We start from the raw sequence: 25,277 nt of genomic DNA on the forward strand, positions 1-25,277 counted from the left end.
GATTAATCTTGAAAGCCTTACTATTAAGTAATCATTAAAGTTCCTGTAGAGTGAAATCCAAAACCTCTGTCTGAACACACTAGATATGTTGGAATGAGGTTGCTGTAAACATGTGATAACACTGAAATCTCCATGTGAATGAATTTTGGATTTAGACCATGATACATTTTTTCACCACGTCTGTATTTAGGTTTAATTTGGGCAAGGCAAATATAGCACCCATGACGTCGCGGGGTGGTGTGTGAATTGCCCCCCCAAAGCATTTTATGTAAATACAGTCTGCAGTTAGCTGATGTCACTGTCTTTACTGAAAAATAACTGCAATCTAAATGCTGTGATTTTGTTCACTGTGAGGTAAATTTGCCAAATTTATCAGCCACAGTGGTCTATGGGTGATCAAAAGCATAACAGAAAGATTTGTGACAGAAACAGACTTTTGTCTCCGCTCTGGCACAGTGCCAGGCAGCTGCACTGGGGCTATAGTTCACCATAAGGTCAGGGGGGAAGGCTAATTGCTGGAGTGCTTGTTTAATTTTCCCCTTGAACCAGATGCAGCAGGAAAAAAACATCTTACCTGCTGAAGGTATGTTGTTATCCATATTTCACTTGTTTAGATCTGGATGATTAAAAGGAGTGGGCTGCGGCTTTGTCTCTCTCAAAGCAGCAACAGTTAATCTCTCCTGTCTGCTGAAGTTTAGTATCCAACGATAGACACATTCAACATAAGGAAATTGAGGATTTGAGCAGCAACTTAACAAAGACATCTCATGAACTGGAGAGAGACATAACGTCATGTAACTCAGAAAATGAGATAAAAGGAATACCTGAAGAGTTAAATACGGGATGAGAAAATGAAAATGAGACTTTTTAGCTTTAAACTGTCTGCCTGTAATGGCATGAAGGAGATTGTTTATCTGGTGACTTAAAAAAGAAGTTGTAACATTTGCATCATAATGGACAGATGTTTCCTCCATTCAGGTTGTGGCGTTTGTTTTTAAATTAAGAGGATGGTATTTCTTGTGAGTGGGTGTGACCTTGGCACTTTCAACAGACACACCCACACCATCCTAGAGCAGATATTACTGCTTCATTTTTCATGATTTTGAAGCTTAATTTTATAAACTTTGAGGTGTTTTTCATGACTGAAATTTGGTCTGGTGGTTCCTAACACAGTCACCTGTTGTGCAACAAACCTAAAATACAGATTTTTTTTTTCATCACTTTACAGGGACTCTAAGTACCTATTGTATACAACCAGGAGTTACCATCTACATGTTAACTAATGGCTAACTGACAATTAGTTCCTCATTTACTTTTACCTACAAAATGATACCAAGTAACTCATCACTCTTGCAGAAGAGGCTTTGGCAGCAGGAGAAAATATAAAAGAGGAAAGGGAGATGACTGGCTGCTCTCTGTGTTCAGAGTAGATTGAAAATAACATGTTTTTGGTGCTTTTGGAAAAAAAAGGAAATTAAAAAACACAAAAAAGGAACCAGGCGTTCCAATCACTAACAAACAGTGAGAAGGGAAATTCTTTATTAAATGGCTGGGTCATTTGAAAAGCCTCCATGTTTTGACCATCGAAGTCGTCATCAGGGCTTGGAAACCAACTTTTGGCCATGCTTACATTATATATGAACTACAGCCAGTGCTAGGCAGTCACATAACAGGTAAAACAGAAACACGTTTGCCAGTGTGAATATTTAAAGAAGAGGGAGCATGCATGAATCCACCGAGCTATATCTGCAGAGGCAGAATGAAGCTGTGCACATATGATGACTGTAATACTAAATTTGCTTCTGTGCTCTGTTTTGAATTTATGAATCACTTTCCACCTCTACAGACTGAGGGGAAAAGAGTTGTGTTTATGGTTCAACAAAGTAAAGACACATGTTTGCAAGTGCAGCCATCTGAGGAGGACAAGAAAAGTGTAACTCGGAGATGAGCTAATCTGCAGGTTGCACAAATGTTGAGTCGCGTTGGAGAGGCAGAATGGACCTGCGTTTGTTTCCCGAGGTTGCATCATTGAGCACTGTGACTCTGGATTTGCTTCCATGTTGTTGCATTTGTGCACGCAGTTTGGCTTTCATCCTTTGAAACTCTAAAAGAAGCTTTTGCAGGAAGTAAGTGGGTGTTGGAGAGAGTCCTCCAAAGAAAGAGCAGAAGTTTGCAAGTCTGGATAAGTTTGGATTGTGTGATTCAGATACCAGATTATCTACATTTGTACCAATGTTGCCCTGCAGTGTTGAACAAGGCAGACTGTAACTGTAGATACAGAGATATGTGGAGGCTTCATAGCTCAGGGTTTTTATCTTTGATGTCTCATATAAGCACCTGAAAAAAATCGTCATGACTAAAACCTTTGCATTTCAGCTCAAGAAGCTCTTACCTTTAACATAGTGGGCTTTGAGACACACGTTTGCAAGTCAACAGATGGAAGAGAGAGAATCTTTGCATTTTCCTTTTATCTGCTAATATCTGCAGATTCTAGATGTTGTCCTGAATTTTATGCAAATTAAACCTTTAGACGCAACTATGACGCAGGGAGGTAGTTGCATTATTTGAGTCTAAAACTCTGGACATCCTGTAATGTATTATTTTGGTTACCTCAAAGATGAAACTTCACACATTAGAGGGCAGTGAGAAAAGAGAGCAGCCAGCAAAGACAGAACACATTTATAAGTGTTTCTTTAAGAAAGATTTTTTCCTGCATTATTCAGCCAGCTGATAAAATGTGCATGTCTTACAGATGTTCTCCTGCAGTGATTAGACGATGAGAATACAACCATCAACATATTTAGGTGTTTGAGGTCAGTAAGCGTTGTGGCATGGGATTTGCCTCTGAGCTGTAGCAATCAGAACTTTAGTGAAAAGACTTTTTAAAGATTATTTTGAGGGGTTTTTGACTTTTGAGACAGGACAGTTGAAGAAAGATGGGAGATATACGCAGGGCTGGTAACAGAAATGTGTGGGCCCCTGAAAACCCCAAAGAATGGAAGAATGGGCAGGCTCCATTTATGATTCATTGATGACCTCAACGCATGCGTGTTGGATCTGTAGCATTGGTGCTAGCGTCCTGGCTAATATCTGCCAATTGTTGTTACTTTATCCACTTTTAACCCATTTTTGCTGTTTGTTGCCCTGTACCTTTTTTGCCTCTTTTAACCCCTTTCTGCCATTTTTGCCACTTTTAACCATTTTTTTCTGTATTTCCCCCTTTAATGCCAGTTTTTTGTCATTTTATGCTCATTTTTTGCCACTTCTTTTTGCCACTTTTATCATGTTTGCCAATTTTACTTCATTTTTGCTGGATATGTCTTTTTTTAGCAGCTCTTAATCCCCCATTTTGCCACTTTCCCTCTAAGTTTTTGCAACTTTTTGGCCAATTATGCCAATTTTTGCTGGTTTTAACCAAGTTTTGCCACCTTCCCCAAGAGTACCTGGATTCAGACATGGACCTCAACTTCATACTGAAAGTCAGACGGGCTCTGCCATACTTCATCTTCTCATATTGGAAGTCACTTAAACTGAATCGTGTGTTGCTGCCATATTGATGAAGGCAACGCACGATTCAGTTCCTTACATATCAGACCTGCCTCTTGCAATATGACGGCTACATCAATGTATGACCAGCCAGTCTGGCGTTGCATATAATGTCTGTGCTCAGTGATATGTGTGTATGGATCATAAATTGATTAACTGATATCAGTTTAATGTAATAGTTATGCTTTTTAGCCCAGAAAATCACATATTCATAGTTTTCTTGTGTTTCTTTATGTGGTGGTCCTGCCTCCATTAATAAGGCGGCAACACACGATTCAGTTCAAGGGACTTCCAGTATGAGAAGATGAGGTATGGCGGCACCTCTCTGACTTCCGGTATAAAGTTGAGGTCCGTGTCTGCATCCAGGTTTCTCTCACTCTCCTCCAACTCTTACACAATTATCGTATTATTTTCCTTTTAGGTTGTCTCACTTTTTTCTGCCATATTTTCTGACATTGTGACATTTGGCCACATCATAGCTTAGCTTTGAAGTCTGAAATTCTTAATGGTTTAGTTTAATGTGCAAATCCACATCACCAATAAAGAGGTAATTCTGTTTCAAGAAAAGGGGTTTACATTTTGAAGAAGGCTTTATGTGTAAAACAGCAGAAATAAATACAATTCATTTTTGTTGCTTTGATAAGAGTGGTTATTATTCAGGTCAAAAATGAAATAAGGTTACCACAGCTTAAATTTATGGTGGACCATGATTTTGCTGACCTCCCTGGGTCCCTAATTTGGCTAGGCCCCAGAAAGCTTTCCCTTTTATCACCCCTTATTCACGGCCTTGGTTACAGGGAGAAAAGTGAGGGATGACATGTACCAGACAGCGCCAGCATCAGGGTTCAAGCCTGTAACCCATATATCAAGGACTATAGCCTCTGTGCACCAGCGCCTGCTCTACTGAGCTAAACTGGCACCTCATTTGTACATTTAATAAAGATTTACTGTCTGTAATATTTGGGCTCAGCTCCTGCATTGCACTTTTTGTACATTTTGTGCTTTTATATTTTATTTTATCTAGCTTTTAATACTTTATTTCATTCAATTTATGTGCACTGGCAGTGAGAGTGCTGCTGTGCTGTTTTATAGCATTTTGCTTCTTTTTTTCAAATTCTGTGATGATTGTTTTTGCTCCAAAACACCAAGATGGTTTCCTCTTATGTGTTAATATCCTTTGTAATAGTTTTGATTCTAGGTTCTTTTCATCCTTAGACTTTTACAGAATAGCCTCATGCAGAGAAATGGGACATTTTAAAGAAAGGGGAGGATACATATCTGCATTTTCAATAGGAACTTTACACAACTCAGACAGCTCTGAACAACATGCTACAGATGTTGTCCTGTAGTTTTCATAAATGCATAATTCAAATGTGCACATAATTAAGTGTGTTGAGGTTGGCACGTTGCCTGTTGTGAGTATGGATTTGCTTCAGTTCACACTCCATGACAGTCGGAGTACAGCTTTTTCACAGCCTTTTACGTCCATGTGAGTTGTTTTTGCATCTCCAAGATGAATTCCTTGTATTTGTTAATATTCTTGGCAATAAACAGGAATAGAATTCTGATTCATATCACTTCACACCTTTACACTTATTTAGAAAATGCTCTTGTGAAGAAATGGTGGGCTTAACGGGGAAGGGTCTGTCTTATCAATGATGCACATTTGCAAGTTCAAGGGAAACTTTGCATTATTTAAAAGCAAAGGTGCATATGATGAAACGTTGAGACGGTTGTGAATCTGATAAAGACTTATTGATTCAAATGTATGAGGAAAATCCCCCACCCTGCATGTAAATTTCTGCAGAAAACATATTGAGATCCATTAACTTTATGGTTTTATATTAATTCTTCAGTTTCTGGCTTCCACACTGCTAGAACCATGAGGCTTTGTAATAAGGGCTGTAGTTCTAAAATTAGATTCTACTGCTGCAGCCTTCATTTCAGCAGAAGTCAACAAGGATGGTGAGTTATTGTAGATTCATTTTCAACACTGAGGATTTGTGTGTTTTTTCCTCAGGAATGGGCGATGGAATGTGCTACAGCTTTGCAATGAACCGTCTGTGGGTCTGTGTCCTGCTTGTGAGCATCACCTGCCGTCTGAGGTGAGGAACTGACTCCTGCAGGTCTGCATCACAACACAAAGACACATTCAGAGTGATTCAGTACATTTATTCTGGCATTGCCTACTTGTTCAGTGGCCATTTTTAGATGATGATTTATTTTCATTACACTATGTGGTCTGAATTTATGATCCCCCCCCCCCCCCCCCACAGCGATGGTTTGATTTGAAAAATCTCTTTGATCTGCAGCCTCTCCCAGGAAGTAACAGGATCTTCCAAAGAGGCAGAATTGAATGACAACATCACCATCTTCACACGGATCCTTGACGGACTCCTGGATGGATACGACTATAGACTCCGCCCTGGACTGGGAGGTAAATAGCAGGGATGAGCCATGATTTTTAAATGTTTGAATAGTCCAGATGTATGAAAATCAAAGTTTTATTATTTTAGAATAATAAATGAAAATTAAATATTATTTCATTTCGAAATAATTGAATTCATTAATCTATTTTGCTGAACAGAGCTCAGTAAAGGTCCAATTAAATTATCTGTGCTATGTAGTATTGTTAAATATAGAAATTATTTCTTAAGCTGAAATTGCCACAAAATGCTAAATCAGTTTGCCTGTCAATGTCAAGTCCCATCATAATTTACTAGAAATGTAAATCACCTGTTTCATTATTATGATTTCAGTATTTTGGACAATGATATGATATTTTCAGGTCCCACAAAATCTGTTACGTTATGATATTTTCAGATATCAATTTGATTTGATTTTTTGATGATTGATATTGGTCGTATGTATGCACAGATTTCGTGCAGTTAGGGAAAGGTAGTTTTAGCAGTTTAATTTCTGAAAAGATTCTGTATTTGATAAAAGCAAATCTTTTTAAGAAAAAAAGAAGACCTGTATTTCCCCACTCAACCTTTTTATGTTGTAAATGTTTTAATTACTAAAAACTGAGGACCCCTGATTGTCTTTCAGTTAGGAACAACAATGTTATTGACATTTGTGTTAAAACATGTCAGTTTAAACACGTACTTTTCTACAACTCCTTATAATCATTATCAAGTCTTCTTTTCTTGAACACATTTACACACTGTCCACTTAAATAGTTTTTTGTCTTTTTCAACCTATCATACTTTACCTTTAAGTGTGGCATATTATTTGTTTAGCTGTTGTAGATTATGATATTGAAATGAGTTTAAATCTGTGGTACATGATTTAACAGTTGTGAATTACCATTATTCTTTATTCTACTGCAGTCTTGAGTTTGATAAATAGAGGGGTTAGAACAAAGTTTTATTTTAATGGTGGCTCTATTGTTATGAGCAGCCTCATTACAAGAGAGAAATAGGGTGGATAATATAAAGCATAATATAAAGAGATCAGCTGTCCTGCTTGAACCACGTCGAATTCAGACAGCTTATATATTTATTATAAATCTAACGTGAGATGGCGGACTTTAATCAGAGTATCAAAGGAGACACAAAAGCTGATTTTCCCTCTCTGTTTGCAGCAGAGCCTGTATCAGACAACACTTGAGCTACTTCAGCTGTAACGAGTGGAGAGTAGTTTCTGTCAGTAAATAATCTTATGGAGATTGTATGTTGATAAAACGTGCAGACATAGTCGCCCAAATAAGGCGAAAGGCTTGCCCTTCAGTAGTGTCTGTCTGAAATATGTCCACAAAGCCGAGGGAAGGGTGGACATCCTCTTTTTCTTGGCTGCTACCGCTAGCTTATTGAGGAGCACAGATAGGTGGAAACTGTCAGGAAGAATTTCAAAATAAAAGTGTAACTTAAAGGTGACAGTACAGATTGATGATTTTAATTTCTATCAATCTGATTGGTTAAGTCTTTTGGGATGTAACAAGGAAAGGGGAAGATGACAAGGAATCAGGAGTGAATATTTCCTTTTCTTTTCTTTTACTGATCTGATTTAACAGTTTGCTTGCTTTACAAAGTGGAGATAGTGTCTCATCAATAATATCCATATCTGTGTTTGGAATCTCTGCTTGATACTTGTGACAACATGGAGACAAAAGTATTTAGCTCAAAGACGTAAACGTTATCATGGTAATTCTTGGAGCAGTTCCATAATTTAGATGAATTGAGAGCACCTCTAATAAGCAGCGCTTACTCTTACAGACTACATTGTTTCCCCAGGGGAAAATGCTGATGATTAATAAATTGTCCAAAACTGTGCAACCAGCTGACTGTTTGCAGCTCTGTCTCTGGCACTACCAGCTGACTTCCCCTCTAGACTGAGAGGTTCTTACTGGCTGTTAAAACATGAAGTGCCTTTCATTCTTGAATCTGCTGTTTGCGACTCGACAGACTGAATTGCAGGTAACATGGTCAGCCAACCTGATTCAAGCTTCAGCAGCTCAGTTCACATGGCAGCTATCTGCTACAATCTTTAAAAGTCTTGTTTTTGTCTGAAAACGGGCTGAAGACATCTTGGTCCATCAGGGAGAATTTCAGCTTTTCCTCTTGAAATGTGCATCCCTAGTAAACAACACAACCCTCAACACCTCAGCTGGTTTTGTCATTAAGCTATCACACGTTTGCAGATCTATGAAAAAGTCTTTGTTTGGGTCTCACACTTCTAATAGAGAGCGCTGCGTTCTTTTGGATTAAGATGAAAGAAAAGTCTGTATCGACAACGCAGCGTGACAGATTACAGCCCTTCAGTCCTCACTGAAAACAATCCTCTGCACAGCTGCATCAGTCTTCTGCTTGTTCCAGACAGCACAAATGTGTCTCTGCTCACGAGGTCTCTGACAAAGAGACATGATCAGCTGTTTACAGCCCCTCTAAGTATGATTTAATGGCGGCGTGAACACACCCTGAGGCACACACTGTGCCGCTGTGACCTTGAGAAAACCATTATTCCTGCCATTAAACAGCCGCGCTCATTGTTCTCAGCAGATACAGGCCAGAGTCAACTCAAAAACTTCACAAAAGAAAGGAGAAATGAAGAGAAACACAAACTGGGAATGAAAAGGCAATGCTAGCGTTCTATTTCTGTGTGATTTTAGTACTAAAATGTTTGGTGAAAAAACACCAAAAAAAGACCACAAATCAGTATTTTCCATGGATTCTGTTTAACTGTATCAGAGTAAACGTGAGTGAAAAAGAAGTCTACCTAAAAATGTACAAAATAGAGATGCATGATGATATCATCACATCATCAGCTAAAATTAGTTAAGGATTAGAAATTGATGTCAGTACCCAATCCATCTACATTTATCTATAAATCACATGTTAAACAAAAAATGTTTACCAAAGTGCTCAACAATCACGAATAAGATTACACAATCAAACAATAAGAGCAATCTAACATTATCAGCATATTTAAAAAGTAAAATCATTAATCCCATTAGGAAACTAAAAGATAAAAGCCATCCCTCATGCAGGGCCTACAGCCAAGTGTAAAAGTGCATTTTAGGGATCGATTTAAAAACAGACAGAGAGGGACAGCCCCACAAACCCAAATGAACATTTTGTTGTTTTGCAAAGCCTCTCACTCTCTGACCTTATTGACTTTTCAAAATTATGTTAATCCATCCACTACGGCTACAGATACACGTGATGGCAGCATGCACTTTTAAAGGTGTCGCAGAGTAATACATGCTTGGTTTTACAAGAACACTATGATAAATCAAATCTAAGCAGTACAGTTTTTTAACCAAAATCATCTCATAAAACTCTTCATAAACTTACATCCAAGTCCAGATAAACATCACATTTCAATTTTTAAAAGGAAAAAAAACAACAAGGAAACAAGGATTGGAGCTTGTAATAATTCAAAAAATTTTGCCTGTAGCAGGCAAATTTGCTTGTTTTAAAAAGAGGAAATGCTTTGACTTTTGAGGTCAGAGGTCATGATCCAGTTAGACTTCATATTCACCCCTTTGCTTATGAGCACTGTCTCAAGAACACTTAGGGGGAGTTTCTTTAGACTTTGCACAAATATCCATTCTGACTCAAGGTTGAACTGATTAGATTTTGGGGATCAAAGGTCAAAGGGCAAGGTCTTATGGTCTCATGTTCATCCCTTACACATTATTTTGGTATCTCATAAAGGCTTTTAGGGATTTTCTTTAAATTGCACAAAAGTCCACCCTGTCTAGAAACGTAACTTTTTAGATTCTGTATTTTCTCGGTCAAAGTTCAAGATCTTTAGACCTCATGTTCATCCCATGCTTGTGAATGCAATACCTCAAATAGCTCATACCTTGGGGGATTTTCTTTAAACTTTCCTCATATATGGTTTTGATTGACTGATATCTTTATTTCAAACACATAAATGCCAACTTAAAATCAGTTCAAAAAGAACAAAAAACAGTTAACAGCAATAAAAAGATGCAACTTTGATTTTCAAATCTCATTTTATATGAATGAAAAGGGAAATCAGAAAGGATTCAGACCCACTTCATTTTTCAGAAAAAAAACCCCAAACTGAAATATCACATTGACATAAGTATTCAGACGGTTTGCAGCAACACTTTGGCTCAGGTTTCTCTCATTTCTCTGGATCGTTGCTGGGATATTTCTACATTTTGATTGGAGTCCACCTGTGGTAAATTAATTTGATTGGACTTGATTTGGAAAGGCACACACCTCTCTATAAAAGGCCTCACAGCTAACAATGCATATCAGAGCAAACACCAAGCCATGAGGTTAAAGTACTGCCTGCAGAGCTCAGAGACAGGATTGTTGCGAGGCACAGATCTGGGGAAGGGTGCAAAAACATTCCTCTGTAGGTTTCCGAGGGCACAGTGGCCTCCATAATTCTCAAATAGATGATGTTTGGCACAACCAGGACTCTTCCAAGAGCTGGTCACCCCAAAACTTAGCAATCAGGGGAGAAAGGCCTTGGCAAGAAAGGTGGCCAAGACCCTGATGGTCACTCTGACTGAGCTCCAGAGATCCTGTGTGGAGATAGGGCAAAGTTTCAGAAGGACAGCCATCACTGCAGCCCTCCGCTGATCTTGGCTTTGTGGTAGAGTGGTGACATGAAAGCTTCTCAGCAATGATCCAGACAAATCAGAGGAACCTGAGCTAAATTACAAATGTTATTGCAAGGGCTTTGAATGTCTCTTTAGATTTTACCACTTGAGGTCACCAAAGTCAGAATATTGGGTCTTTTTTTCAACTGCACCTGAGGGAAAAATCACATTTTTATTCCAACTGCTTTTTTAGAAATCACTTTTCCATCTAAATCCCACCTTTGCTCAGAGACTCCTCCATCTATCTTTGTTCTGTTTGTAAGGAATAATTGAAAACCTTTTAAACACTTACCCTGTCCGTCAAACAGTGCAAATATAAAAACTAATACAGATATTTGAAATATTAAACATGACAGACCTCAGAGAGTAAACAGGTAAACTTAAGCAACAGTATTTGACTCTTACTGTTGTTAACTAGGACTAAACATTGAGCCTCTGTCTTCACTTCCTGTCTAAAAACAATCAGTCCAATCTCATTTGTTTCTGCTCCATCCATCATGATTGTGACTTAGATTTATTCTGAGTTTGCAGAAGAAGCAAAGAAATGAATAGAGAGGTTGGACTCAGGGGACTTGATTTGTATTTCTGATCTCTGTGCATGCCTGGATGTGAAGAGTAAATGTCTGTTATAATGCATGGACTCTGTCATTGAAGCTCACTTAATTCTTTCTGTTCTTTCAGAAAAGGTGACAGAGATCAAAACCAACATCTTTGTCACAAGCTTTGGTCCAGTTTCTGACACTGAAATGGTAAGAGGCTTCGTCTATTAAGTCATATTTAACTCTGTTAAAAGGTTTAGAAGTTTCAAGGTTATTTAACCCTTAAGATGTGCTAGGGACTTTTTGTGCCACACAGTTTTTTCAAGCTATTTTGACTGTGTTGAATGAATATAGCTCAGATTTTCCCGAGGATCTCCTTTTTTCTTTTTTCTTTTTTTTTAAATTGTTGTGTCAGTTCTTTAAATAAGCCTAGAATGGCTAAGCTACAAAAAACAGCATTTGTTCCAACCAACAAAAATGTCCCATTGAAATCCATTGTACATGCCATTTTTAACCCTACATATATTAATTTAAACTAATGTATTGCTTTATGTCAAGATTTCAATTTGGACTACTAGTTTTCCATTTTATGATTTTTATATTTGTCCACCAGATGGCACTACTTTTCCCATTAAAAGCATGCCACAAAATTTCAGTTTTTACTGTTGTCTACAAGAGTGCCTTGCTGCTGACATGATGAGTGTGTGCTGCTACTGATGTTGGATTATGGTGTGTATAACAAAAAGTGTGTGGGTGTGTGTGTGGGTGTGGATGTGGGTGTGTGTGTTTTATTAGCATTTAGTAATTTTGTTCTATTAAAAACAGGGGAGTTGTGTGAACATACTGGCCTTTAAAGGGTTAAAATCCCATAAATATAATTTATATTTGATATGTTTATTTCAGGCTGAAGAAGTTTTAAAAGATTGACTCGTTTAAAGTGTAAAACGTATTTGTATATAATATTTTACAGCTGATTTTAGAAAGCTGGCATTGTATGGCATAAGGTACAGAAGTGTGATTGTTTTTTTATCTGACACTGCAAAAAAACAACACACACACACACACACACACACACACACAAAACAGTGCATCAAAATATTTGTGCTGCCAAGCTCTGACCTATCTCAAGTCCTAATAATAATAAACATAATCAAATATGCCTTGAAACTTATTTAATGGAAAATTATTTTTATTTATTTATTATTTTATTCCTTGAAAAGACATTGTAGTTATGTAAACACACTGGCCTTAAAAGGTTAAAAACCCCAAGAGTATCTGAAAAAGAATATTAATATATATTAGTTTTACAGCAGTTTTTTGGAAGTGAATATTTTTTTTCCTTAGGGATGAATGCACTAGGATATTAAAGAAATTCTCAAGGGTTAAAAAGCTTTAATACATTTCTGTGCCATATGTCATTGTATTCTATTTAATGACAGTCATTTGCAGGATTAAGAAAAAAATCAGAACTGACTATTTTGCACTGACATATCAGAGATTGAATCTTTGAAATTATTCTCCTGAGTTTCATTTCATTTCTAATATCCAAAGAACAAATTCAAAATAAGAATGTGTTGTTGTATGTAAAATATTATTTTAAACTGCATAAGCAGGTTTTGAAAATAAATTTATTTCTAAAAATGGCTCGTAAATGAGGTCCAAAGAGAACATTAAGTTCAACTGCAGGTGTTTCATACACACCTAACTTTGATGCATTCAGAAAAGGTTGAAATCCATTTACACAGATTTTAATACAACTTTTAACCATATTTTCTCTGTAGGAATACACTATTGATGTGTTCTTCCGTCAAAGCTGGAAAGATGAACGACTCTGCTTCAAAGGCCCGATGGAGATGCTTCCCTTGAACAACCTGCTGGCCAGCAACATCTGGACCCCGGACACTTTCTTCCTCAATGGGAAGAAATCCATCGCTCACAATATGACGACACCGAACAAGCTGCTGCGCCTGCAGGATGACGGGACTCTGCTGTACACCATGAGGTACGCTGTCTTTAACCCCACTTTAAACTGAAGGTACAGGATGACACGCACTTCTTCTGCAATCAGTCTGACAAACAAATCACTGAATCATCAGAGCTGATGAGAGGCCCTTAGAGATGTTGTGTAATCCAATTAGAGATGACTAAAGCCTCCATCAGCCTGAAGAGCTTCTTTGGTGATGCTTTTAAAGACCCCTGCTGCTCCCACAGAGCCCACACTCTCTTACTCCACATCTCAGTGGTGCATCGATGCGTCACCATGTTGTCCTCGTACTGTAAACTGGAGGTCAGAGGAGCTTGTAATGTTTGCTTTGACCCTGGGCTCTGACGCTCCCCCTCCTCCTCCTCCTCTGCTCCTCCACCAATAACTACATCGCCACATCAGAGGAAAACAGGCTTCAACTGAGAAACAGAAGATATTATTCTGAGTGGAAGTTTCAGAGGGAATTTTAACAATGAGATTTTTTTCCGGCTGCTATAGAGGGTATGTTGTTTTGCTCTTAACCATGTCAAAGTACTTTGTAAACCTTTGTTTTTAAAAGTGCTTTATAAATAAAGTTATTATTATTATTATTATTATTATTATTATTATTATTACTGTGACTGCACAGCAGGTGGGAGTTATTGCAGCTCCACCCAGTGAGTAGCAAAATAGCACGTTCCAGTGTCAAGAATTCATACTAAATAAGCAGTCAACAGCTTTAATTCAGCTGAAAGGTATCAGCCTTTTAGTGTTTATTTCTGGGCATGGTTTCCTGTCTCCAGTATAGATCCTCAGCTGCTCATAACATTACACTACTACGTTAGCTGCTCCTTATAAAAGCACTTTATGGCCACCATCGTCTGAGCAAGCTTGGGCTTTTGGCTATCACGAAATAACATGTAAAAAGCCCTCCTTGACATTATATTGTATCCACAGCCTGTACTTCATATGCTACATTTTTCCCATTTACTTTTACCTCTTCTCTTACTGGTTCTTCTCTAGGAATGACTATCTCCTCATCCAGGCTGTACCTCGTCATGTCACCCTTTTTAAGGCTATTGCACACTGAGTCTATTTTTTCCGTCCAAATTTTTCACATGTAAAGAAAAAAACAGAGCTCACGTTGTTTGAATCAAGTCTGTCATTATTTTTTGGATTTGATTTTTTACACTTTTTCGCATCAATCCAAGTCGTTTAAGTGACATGTTTCAGTGGCAAACCTGCAGTCTTTGGCCAGGTGGTTTTCTCCACTGCATCTGTAGCATTTTCTAATGTCCAGCTGGGGCTTTTGTCATGTGTCGCTGACCTTGTTCGCCGACGCCACTGCTCTGTTCCTTTGACTTAGCTCTCTTGTGCCATGTAAATCCACAGTGTCTCTGTTAGTCGATTACATGGCGTAAGCAGACTGGGGGGAGCTTTTTCAAAAGTCAGTCTGTCCTCCGACAGCAGCTTCCAATGTATTCTGTCATCATTTATGCCACAGATCAAATGATCTCAACATCACTGGCAACAAACACCAAAGTCACAGTCCTGCGCCAGCTTTCTTAGATCTGACACATCATCACCCACACTTGCACATTACTCTGGTGCCCTCTGTTGGCCCTGAGATGCAATAGCATTCCACAGTCACTTCATAACACAGGGGAAGTCTGTACATATTTGTTTGCAGATCAAGACAGACACACAGGTTATTAACAAAATGGATTGTGATAACTTAAAAATCCCAAACAGCTTTATTTTTCTGAGGTTGATCGATCACATTTTTAGTTTTCGGTGAACAGTACTCAATCACTTAAAATGTCTTTGTAATTGTACTCAAATTATTTGACAATCATTCCTTAATCTGCAGAGTTTTCCTATAATTCCTTTGGCATGAGACACTTTTGCACCATGAGTGAAGTTACTGACTCTGTTAGAGGTCCCACCCATGGGGAGGAACTACAAAACCTAATGGATGATAAACTACACATGATGGAAGAAGCCTCTCTGGTTCAGTGTGCACCTTTCAGTTATTGACACCAACATTGGCCAGCTTTGAGAGGCAGGATAGCACAAGATTAAAAAATGTGATTGAAATAAGGGAAAATTGTGGTGGAAGAAGAACATATAGCTTTACCAAAGTACTCAAACATGTTGTGTTGAGCTGGATTTTACAGTGATAGGGTACAGTAAATAATTAAGAGGGAATTAGTGTAAATAAGTGTGAATTAGTGTTAATATAATTAAATTAATTAATTTAATATAAATAAATTTAAATAGCTTTAAAGAACATTCTTAAATGGAAAGAGATGAAGTTAATAAATACATTTGACTTAAAGGAGTTGTGTTGAAACAACTTGTTCATCTAAGTTTGGAAAATCCAAATCAGTTGTGAACTACCCTTGGAGAATGTGTCCAATAATTCTCTGTTATTGTACAACATGAGCCCAACTGTGGAAAAAGGAACTTGTTATGGATTAAAATAAAATAAAGGGACAGTATAAAGGAAATATTTATTATCACATGTTGCAGATAATTTTTACTTGTTCACTGAGCTGTTAGTAAGTTTTAAAAGTGAAATAAGACATTAAAGAGCAGTGGTGGACTTATTCTGCATCACTGTGACTGCAGGGAGGAGCTGATGTGTCTTAACCAAAGTGTGTTGAAAGGGGCAATAAAGCATACAGTTTAAAAAAAATGAATGCACTTACTATGACTGTTAATTAACAGCAATTAATGCAATTAATTTTGACAATCTTAGTTTTTATTCTTGGTCCAATTCAGATTTTGACATGGCCGGGTATGATTAAAAAAACAGTTTAGTCCATATCTGTTTATCAAAGGTTAAAACAAATCATTGTATTAATGTGACTTCTATTCTGGCCACATACTAAAGTCATCTCCACACATATGACATAAAGCGTGTCTAGCCTAATAACACCTACTGTAGAGACTGGGTGTGCTACTGTCTACTGTTGCCTCATAAGAAATAAACAGGAAGCAATGAGAGTTCATTGGCTTAATAATGTCATTCTACTGGTTTATCATTTGGTTCAAAATCTCATTTTCATTATATGTTACTTAGAAGTCACTTAAGACTTAACAAGTAAATCAATTAAGAGCATCTTTATCCATTCATCCATTTTCTACCACTTATACTGAGGCGAGTCACAACGGCATCAGGCAAAGCAAGTCAACCTAGACGTCTCTCTCCCCACTTTCCAGCTCTTTCTGGGGGTTTCCAAGGTTTTCCCCAGGCCAGATAGGATGTTTAATCCTTCCGGCAGGTTCCAGGTCTGCCCCAGGGTTTCCCCTTAGTTGGACGTGCCCAGAAGACCTCAAAAGGGAGGCCACCAGGACGCGCCCTGATGGGATGCCAGATCTACCTCAGCTGACTTCTTTTAATGCCAAGCAGAGGCTCTGCTTCAAGTTCTTGATTAAGAGCATCTTAACCCATTTAATGATAACTCCTTTGATTGGTGTGTGAGTTTTTGAGTGCTGTATTTTATAGTCATTTCAGCTCCTACATAGAAGCCTCTCATGTCCTACTCTTCATCATAAAATTAAACCCAACTCCAAATCAAATAATAGAGGAAGAAGATGGAGGAAATGGACATGGGTTCGTATAAAAAAAAAGAATATTGATCTGCTAAAATTGCTACAAATCTGCAGCACATTTACTCTGCACACTACAAGCCATTAGAAAAAGGATCCTTAATGGACTGTTAGTGTGTTTGTGTTCTGGGAAGAAGGTTATTAGAGAAGCATTTCATGCATGCGTTACTCTCCAGTATTGTTATTTTTTCCCAGTAGTGAGCATTGATCCGACAAGTGTACTGTGAAAATATTACTCAGAGCTTCTATCCTCATCGTTCTATGTATTTTCTCTAAATGTACGTGTATGAAACAGAAAACCCCGGCAGCAGTAATTTATGTCATTTGTTTAAGATGTAATTTCTCTGCTGGTCTCCATTGTCCTTATAGCTCATTATGATTTATTGAGGAGCCAGCAGCTCATATATTTGACTTCTCTAATTAAAGCCATTCAGAGCTGCAGTTTACTGTAAAGTCCCTCTGTGGATATTAGTCATGCTCAGCAAATAAATGTCAAATACAAAGTTAAATTAACCTGAATGACCTCACATTATCCTTTAAAGGTGCAGCTTCATAACAACAAACTTTTTTTTTTTATAATTGATCAGGAACAAAAACTCATTTATATTAAAAACAAAACCTGCATGATAGATGATCTCTTTGCATGATTTATAAAAAACTTTTGCACCCTCCTCAGGTGACATCATGCACGTTTACTGCTAAAACTTTAAAATAGATGTACCATAAGGATTTGTTGCTCTCCTTTTTAATGTAAACAGAATATACTTGTGCTTTAATGAGAAGCATAAGCACTCATGACCTTCAGGTAGGGACAATGCTTACATTATATCAGCATGGCCTCTAGTGACCCCACCAGCCAACCATAAAACTTGATGGATTGCAAGAAGCCAGACATAAACAGGGTCATTGAGTCAGCATCTCCCTTCACCAGTGTTTCATCAAGTTAGTCCAGCTGCTACAGCCTATGACAGACCAAGACTCAGAAACACAAAGAAACCAGCAACTACAAGGGTGCCACCCAGGGACCGGTTGAAAGAAAAAGTCCAAGCTGCACTGAAGAAAATGTTGACTCAAAAATGCGATCAATAATAAATCAAAGAACCAAAAGTGGCTTCCGGCACCAGCCAAACAGAATAAAAGAAAGGAAGGAAGGTCAGGAAAGCCAACCCAGCCTGTGGGCTGTAGGACCCCAAATTTTGGGGGTATGGATTTTTCTGATTCATGGCAGACTTCACTTGTTCTAACAGAGCCTAAACACACATATACAGCTGTCAGTTACTCAAAAGATGCATCGTTTCATTCGTTATAAATAATATAATGTACCAAATATATACAGTAATGTCAGGAATAAAAGCCACTACAATATGAGATGTTACAATTCAAAAGGATATGAATCAATAGTATAGGATATGATAACACACATTTTGGTATGATTTGATAGGATACGGTGGTATAGAATACAATATATATACATTAGGATAGGATATGGTACTCTGAGATGTAGTGCAGTATGAGTTTATACAGTGGGATTTGTTGCAATGCAGTAGGACAGGATAGGATACATAATGAATTAAAACAATATAATTTGATACAATATGATAATAAGATATAATAAGACATGAAATATAATAAGGTAAGATATGATGTAATGAGAAGATATGCTACAGTACACATTAACGTCCTGTTGGAGAAATATCTTGTGCTCAAAGTGTGGTGCACCTTTTCTAAGGTTTTTGTTATGACTGATTTATTAGTAAATCAGTTATCAATTAAATGTGTTGATGCTGAAAACCTTGAGCCTTATATCGCCCAAAGCACACCATATCCATACACATCCATACAGCCTGTTTCATAAATGTTACAGCAACTAAAATGGTTGTACAGTCATAGTAAAATAACGTATGGTTGTACATACTCCCACAGCACACCTACATTTGCTACACGGTACACCAATGTGCCTCATCACACCATTTGAGAAATATTGCTTTAAACTGTGACAGGTAATTTTCTAAATAAGAATTTAAGACAAGAGTAGAGGGACACTCTCAGTGCAGCCTCAATTCATCTGTTAAGCTTTGCACAACCGTCCAAAAATATGAACCAAATACGGACACGCTGAACGATCCAGTAAGCAGAGCTGATTATCATACAGTATAATAACATGCTCTGTAATATATCACCTTCAGTATAATCCCAGACTCATCACTATTTCCTCCTCTTCCTCACTGTTCATCATCCACAGGCCTGCTCTGTGTGTGTGTTGATGTGGGGAGTACTTCCCCTAAAACTGATGACACAGCAGATGACCTTTAATATACTGAAATCCCCTCTCCCTGCTCAATTTAGAGCCGACTTTATTTATGCATTGTATTAGCATAATACGCTATATGAGGGGTAATACTTATGCAAAATAGTTCTATTCATGGAAATGTCTTAATATAGAGGGATATTTTTAGACTGCTTTATATTGAAGTCACTGTGTATGTATAAGCAAACACTGCTGTGGATTTTAACCCTTTACTGTTGAGTTTTCTCTGATAAATTCTCCTTAATAGATAGATAGGTGATGCATCTTAAAAACGGTTCTGTTTGGCTTTATCCATCCATCTGTACTGCTTGTCCCGTTCAGGTTGCAGGGGGCTGGAGCCAATCCCAGCTGTCATTGGTTGAGACAGGGTGCATCCAGGACTGATCGTTGGTCAACCACATAAACTATTTGTCTCTCAGACACGGAGACATAGAGTCTTACAGGTGAAGTTTCCCCAAAGAAAATGAATATAATGGGAGATAAACAAATTTACCTTTGCATTGTAGCAGATTTAATGGAGCAGGAAATCAGAATATTAATGAACCTCAGTGCATTACGGAGTATAATGTAGTGATATTGTAGGAGGATATTTAAATATCTGTCTGTTTGTGTCAGATAGTTTTAATCTGTCTGCTGGCATCAGTGTTGCTGACAGCTGGTGTGGCTATTACATGTCTGTCCAGCAGAGGGCAGCATTACATAAGACTGTTTGCCTCATTGTACCCTCCAGATAAACTCACATGTTTGGTGTTAAATAAAGCTTTTTTTAAGCTGTATTTTAGATTCACAGACAGGTGGCAGCCTCACTCCACCGAATAATCCCCCCATTGTGTTTTAAGTTTTTTTTTTTTGGCTGGTTTTTTGCACACAGAGTTACATCATTCCCCTCACTGGGCTTAAGCATAGGGCCCTCTGGTGATGAGGTTTATTACTGCTCTGGGCTGCAGAGGAAAAATTACATTCTGTTTAATGTTAACGTTCAGAGACACACTATGAAGAACCAGAAGGATTCTCATTGCTTATTGGCTGTTAACATATTAAAGACAAGCCAAATGAAACCATTAATTCAAAAGGAGGATGTGTTTATTTCTATAAATGGTAAGGATGATGATGCCTGCTGTCCTCTTCATCTTTTGTGATTCTTTTCAAAAATGTTTTAGTCGTATTTTTTCATAATGATAAGGTTTTACTATCCATCTTACATTTTTATGACACTCTGGCCTGTTTTTATCTCTAGTTCTTTTTTAATCTTTTTAATTGAGGAAGCAGTCATGAAACATTATTATTACTGATTTTCCTCATTTAAAGACAAATAAAACAGCAAATAAACAAGGCAATCAGTACTCTTTTAAAAAAGGTAATAACCAAAAGTTCAGCAGTGTTCCCTTACCCCATCCCCTCTCCCATGGGATTTTATTTGATGTTATCAACACTATTTAGTTATCAGATGTTAAGACTCCACCCTCTAATCCAGTTTTGTTGAAATGCTTTTGTGTATTTGATAGTGAGGGGCAAAATTGTCTTCAAATGAAGAGGTTTTACCAGTTCTTTTGAACGTTATTTAAATATTGGGGCTCCTACTTTAATCCAAAAAATAGTAACACAATAAGGTACACCACAATTGGCCTGGTTACTAAGTTATAAATAAGTAACTAAGTACTAGTTATCCAGAGTAAAAGCAGGGTGTTAGGACATTAATGAAGTGAATAAACTACAAACTATGATGTTCCACTTTACAATAACGAACACAAATGTGTAACTAATCAATGGGCAATCATTAACACTTTATGGGGCAAGGAACTATATATGGTCATTTCCTTCATGGCCTCCCCTCAAATCTCTGTTATAGTAGAACCAGAATGAATTTTCTCAGCCAATCAGTGGAGATCAGTGGTGAGTGATCTCCACAGAAAGTGACATCACACCATCCAACCAATCAGCAGAGGCCCAGAGCATCTCAAATTTCCTGTTTCCTCCAGGACTTGCAAAATGCTGCTTTACATCTCTGTCACACCCACACAAATGGCCTTAAAGTCCTAACTAACCATGATAAGTTGATGAAATGCACTCATTTTAAAGGTGAATAGTCATGCTAAATGTCAAGATTAGTGTGAAAGAAGGAGGAACCATATTTGGACATATGCCTGTTTAGTGGTGTAAAATGTAGTCTGTATTGATACATAATGCCATTTCATCCAGCAGCCATACTAAGGGTATTTTCTTGACAAATAACTTACTATAATGTATAATAATAGTGCTCTGCAGTGTAGTAAGATGTTAGCACAGGTTTGTAACAATCAAAGAGAGATCAAGTGGTACATTTTTACAAGTCTGTAGCATTTTTATGTATGTATAGTAAAATATATGTAATTTTTGTTCAGTTATAAATGTTTTATTATACTTTTGTGGTGTGTATCGGTTTTATTGTCACTGTGTGCCTTTATTCTACTTATATTCATTTATAGATGCAAAGTAAGTGCTAAAGATACTAAAATATATGTGATTTTAGTCAGTTTTACAACAGAGCAACAGTTCTATTTTACTTTAATGGCAAAAATGCATCTTTTAATTGCTAAAATTCACTTACTTATTTAATTTTTTTGATTCCTGTTGGATTAAAATGGTGGTACCACCATTACAAATACAGTATCCTGAAGCCAGTCATGTCTTGCCTTCAAAGGTGTCAGAATTTAAAGACAACCTCACCCACTCTGATGTTCCTGATCCCGTTAGAAGACAGTAGGACCATTTCAGATGACTCTGACATGGCCCTGTTCAATGCCCCATGTTCTAGGTTTTATCAAAAAGCAGCATGTTAAGTGTACATAATGAATTTTCGTTATGTACACTTAATTTTGTGTATAAAATGTAAAGTATTTTGTATTTAATCGTTTATAATAGGGTGAGTAAATACTCATGAGACTTAATGTGGTTATTTTCCATTATTAACACTTTAATATTCATTTACTTTTTAGATTGTTTTCAAACCATAAACAAGTCAGGAACCATATATGGGCACTTCCTTGACCTGGATTTTAACCTCAATAATGAAAAACATATGTGAAAGCAACAACAAAAAAAATAAAATAAAATTTAAAAAAAAGAGGAAGGAGATGTCCACCAATAATATTCTAGGGTTACAATGTTAAATTTCCAAGCATTTCCATGAGTGCCCTATAAAGAGTTAAGTAGTGATTCAGTACTGAGGAACTACCCAATATGAAGATCAGTGGTGTGGGCGTTGAGCACCTGCCCACCACCTGAAGACTACCTGGTTGATCCTGCCAGTAGCATATGCTTGTCTCAGAGATTAAGCTGTGTAAGTCTAAGTAAACACAGCTGGTACAGTAAAACTGTCAATGGTTCATTAGACCTGTTATTACTTCAACTAATTCAAGAGCAGTGGATCCTTACCTTTTTTCCTTTAAGCCCCTCCCCTTAACCCTTGGGACCCCAAGTTTTTTTTTGGTCCGCTTGTTTTATTTATGCAAAGATGGTTGTAGAATCTCAACTTTTTTAAGCACAATCAACTTATTGACATCTTTTTTTTCAGGACTATCAGAATATGTGTGCTGCATGGATGTTAGTGGAGCATTGTGATTGGCTGATAGGCTAAGAGGAAGTTGTTGTCTTTAACTTCTGGTGTCAGAATGGAGGACTTATAGCAACACTACTTTTCACCACAAAAAAAACAAAAACATAATAAATAGTCATTATATCATGGATCTAGCAATGTGTATTTGTGGTATCAAAGCTTTGAAAAAACACCACACTTTGTTCCTGGATTAAAAATGCTCTGTTAGGGATGTAGCTGCCAGGAGCCCTCCATTACGGTTCCTGAGATAGTGTTAACAATGCATGTGCTACCGCTTGGGATGGTCAGCCATCTGGTGGAGTTTGGGTGGTTAAAGAAATGCTGAGCCCCCCCAAGACTCACAAATAAAAAAAGTGAAACACTGGTGTCAAAAATCAACATCGGTTTTATTGATGTCATCAAAAAAACTCTATGGGAAAGAGCAGCACATGTTCTTAGTAATAGACTTTTTTTTATAAACAATTTAATAAGCAGTTTTTTCATGTGCAAATGTAGTTTGACAACTTCAGAATGGACAAAGCCCCCTCTGCTAAATTTGGTAGCTACAGAGCATTGCTTCCCAAAGTGTGGGCCGCAGTCTTTTCCAGGGCCCTGAAGGTCCTGCTGGTGAGCCGCGAGAGCCCAATTACAATAAAACACTAAATTCTATTGATGTAGACACAGTTACATTTTAGAAACACTTTTGAATTATTATGAAATACTTGATAGGATGTTTAGATATTTTTAAACCTTCCCAGAGCTAACAAAACAACAGCAGGATGTTTAACTGACATGTCACCTTTTTATCCTTTATTTTGTCTGATTTAGAGAAACAGTTTCACGGTGTAACTTGTGTTGAATTACTCAGTGACCCTCCATTAAATACTCACAAATGCCACTTTGTTCCTAATAGGAGAATTTATCAGAACCTTCAGCAACACGCCATATAGAGCGTTTCATGTTTCCATTGCATGGATATATTTCACATCCACCTGGGAAACCTCCCATACAAACTGCTTGGGAAGGGTAGGACTTCTCAGGTGGTGATTGGAGGAACGTTCTGTCTGTCACAGTCACTACTGGCCAATCAGAGCGACAAGACAAAATGAAATAGAAGGCATGCACAGCTCTGTTAGGTAACACTAGCTCAGCAGACAGGCGCTGTCCAACAAACAGTGGCACTTGCTGGTGGACAAGACAGCAAAACATCTTCTCCACCAAGAAAGTCTCTCATTGTAGTTCTCTGCTCCAAATTCAATAAAGAAATGCTGTCTAGATCTGATAAAAACTGTGCTGAAGGTACATCTGAGCTATTAGCTCTACTGGGTGTAGTCATACCGACCAGCAGTACAAGTAACCCCGCCTGTAATTATCACAAACTCATGCTGAAGCAGGTGGGGTGAAGAGCAAAAACATACTTTCTGCCAAAAGAAATGTGGCCCAGTTCTTATAAAACCTCTGCTATAGTGTAGCGACATCTAAGCTAATCGCTACACCAGCAGCAGCTGTTGCTACCAGCTTCCAGTACAACCAAACTCCAGCCTTAGCTACTACCTCACTCTCTTCAAATGATGCTGAGTGGTCTGGTCTGTTCTCAGACCTGACACAGCCGTTTCAGATGAGATCTTTGTGAGATGGATCTGCTTGATGATGGACATGGAATCTGGACGATCCATAAGCTTTGCAAGGTTAATGTAAAATTACTAGGGGAAACTTGGCGGAGTCACAAAGTACATTTAAGAGACGAAAAGAAAATATCTAAGTGACCATGCAGATGACTAATCAAAACCAAGACAATAGTGGTGGCTTACTAATTTTACTTTTTGACTACAAAAACACTTTCCTAGTAACATTAAAGACTCTGAAAACTCTGTTTATGATGTGAAGATTTAAAGGCCTCTTTTATTATGGTTGTATCAAGGAGCACATCAGGTTTCAAAATGGACAACATCATGCTTAAGTATGGGAAAGGCTGCTGTAGAACATTGGTTCTAGAGCAAGAATATGCCTTAGAGCAGTGGTTCCTAACCTTTTTTTTTCCTGTGGGCCCCTCTATTCATACCTAAGGAAAGCTAATCCCCTACCCCAGGACCCAGATGGATAAAATAAAACTTTACTTTTAACCGTTTTTATCAACATATCCCAACAGGCCTACGTTAATTTGTTCTTGCTAAAAGATCTATGCACAAACTATCCAGTATTACTTTGGTGTATTAGGGACACTCTAAAAAACTAGAGTAGCTGCAAATTTTCCAGAAAAACCTTTTATAAGGTTTAAAAACTTGTCAATTTCTGGGAACTAATATCTTGAATTTTTGAGATTATAACATCAGAAATAGATTATTATGTGGAAGAAAATCAGACAGGATGAAGTAATTTTCATTGCACAAGTCCTGCAGTTGAGAGCTTAATCATGCTTTTTTTCGAAATTTGTGATTTTAGAATATCATAAATTAATGACTTTGAAAATATGACATTTTTGAGTTCATGTCAAGATTTACAACTTTTTAAACTCGTAAAATTTTGAGTTTTGTCACATAATTTTTTGACTCTTTGATAAAGGAAAAATCCTCTTTATTTTTTAATCTTTTAGAGTGGCGCTAATATGCCATCATACATTGTCTTAATCACGATTTTCAGACAATACA

At 37.5% G+C, this 25,277-nt stretch overlaps 1 protein-coding gene across 2 annotated transcripts in view; it reads left to right on the forward strand.

Annotated features, from left to right (window-relative positions):
- gabra5 (gamma-aminobutyric acid type A receptor subunit alpha5) overlaps positions 1-25,277 on the forward strand; it is a 74,947-nt gene that overhangs the window by 11,343 nt on the left and 38,327 nt on the right. For both annotated transcript variants that reach the window (XM_041792094.1, XM_041792092.1), the window contains exons 2-5: positions 5,567-5,651; positions 5,859-5,983; positions 11,312-11,379; positions 12,951-13,171. In XM_041792094.1, the coding sequence (XP_041648028.1) occupies positions 5,569-5,651; positions 5,859-5,983; positions 11,312-11,379; positions 12,951-13,171 (497 nt within the window). In that variant the 5' untranslated portion in view covers positions 5,567-5,568. The remainder of the gene's footprint in view (positions 1-5,566; positions 5,652-5,858; positions 5,984-11,311; positions 11,380-12,950; positions 13,172-25,277) is intronic.

This window comes from Cheilinus undulatus, linkage group 7 (assembly GCF_018320785.1).
Source record: "Cheilinus undulatus linkage group 7, ASM1832078v1, whole genome shotgun sequence".
Taxonomy (NCBI): Eukaryota; Metazoa; Chordata; class Actinopteri; order Labriformes; family Labridae; genus Cheilinus; species Cheilinus undulatus.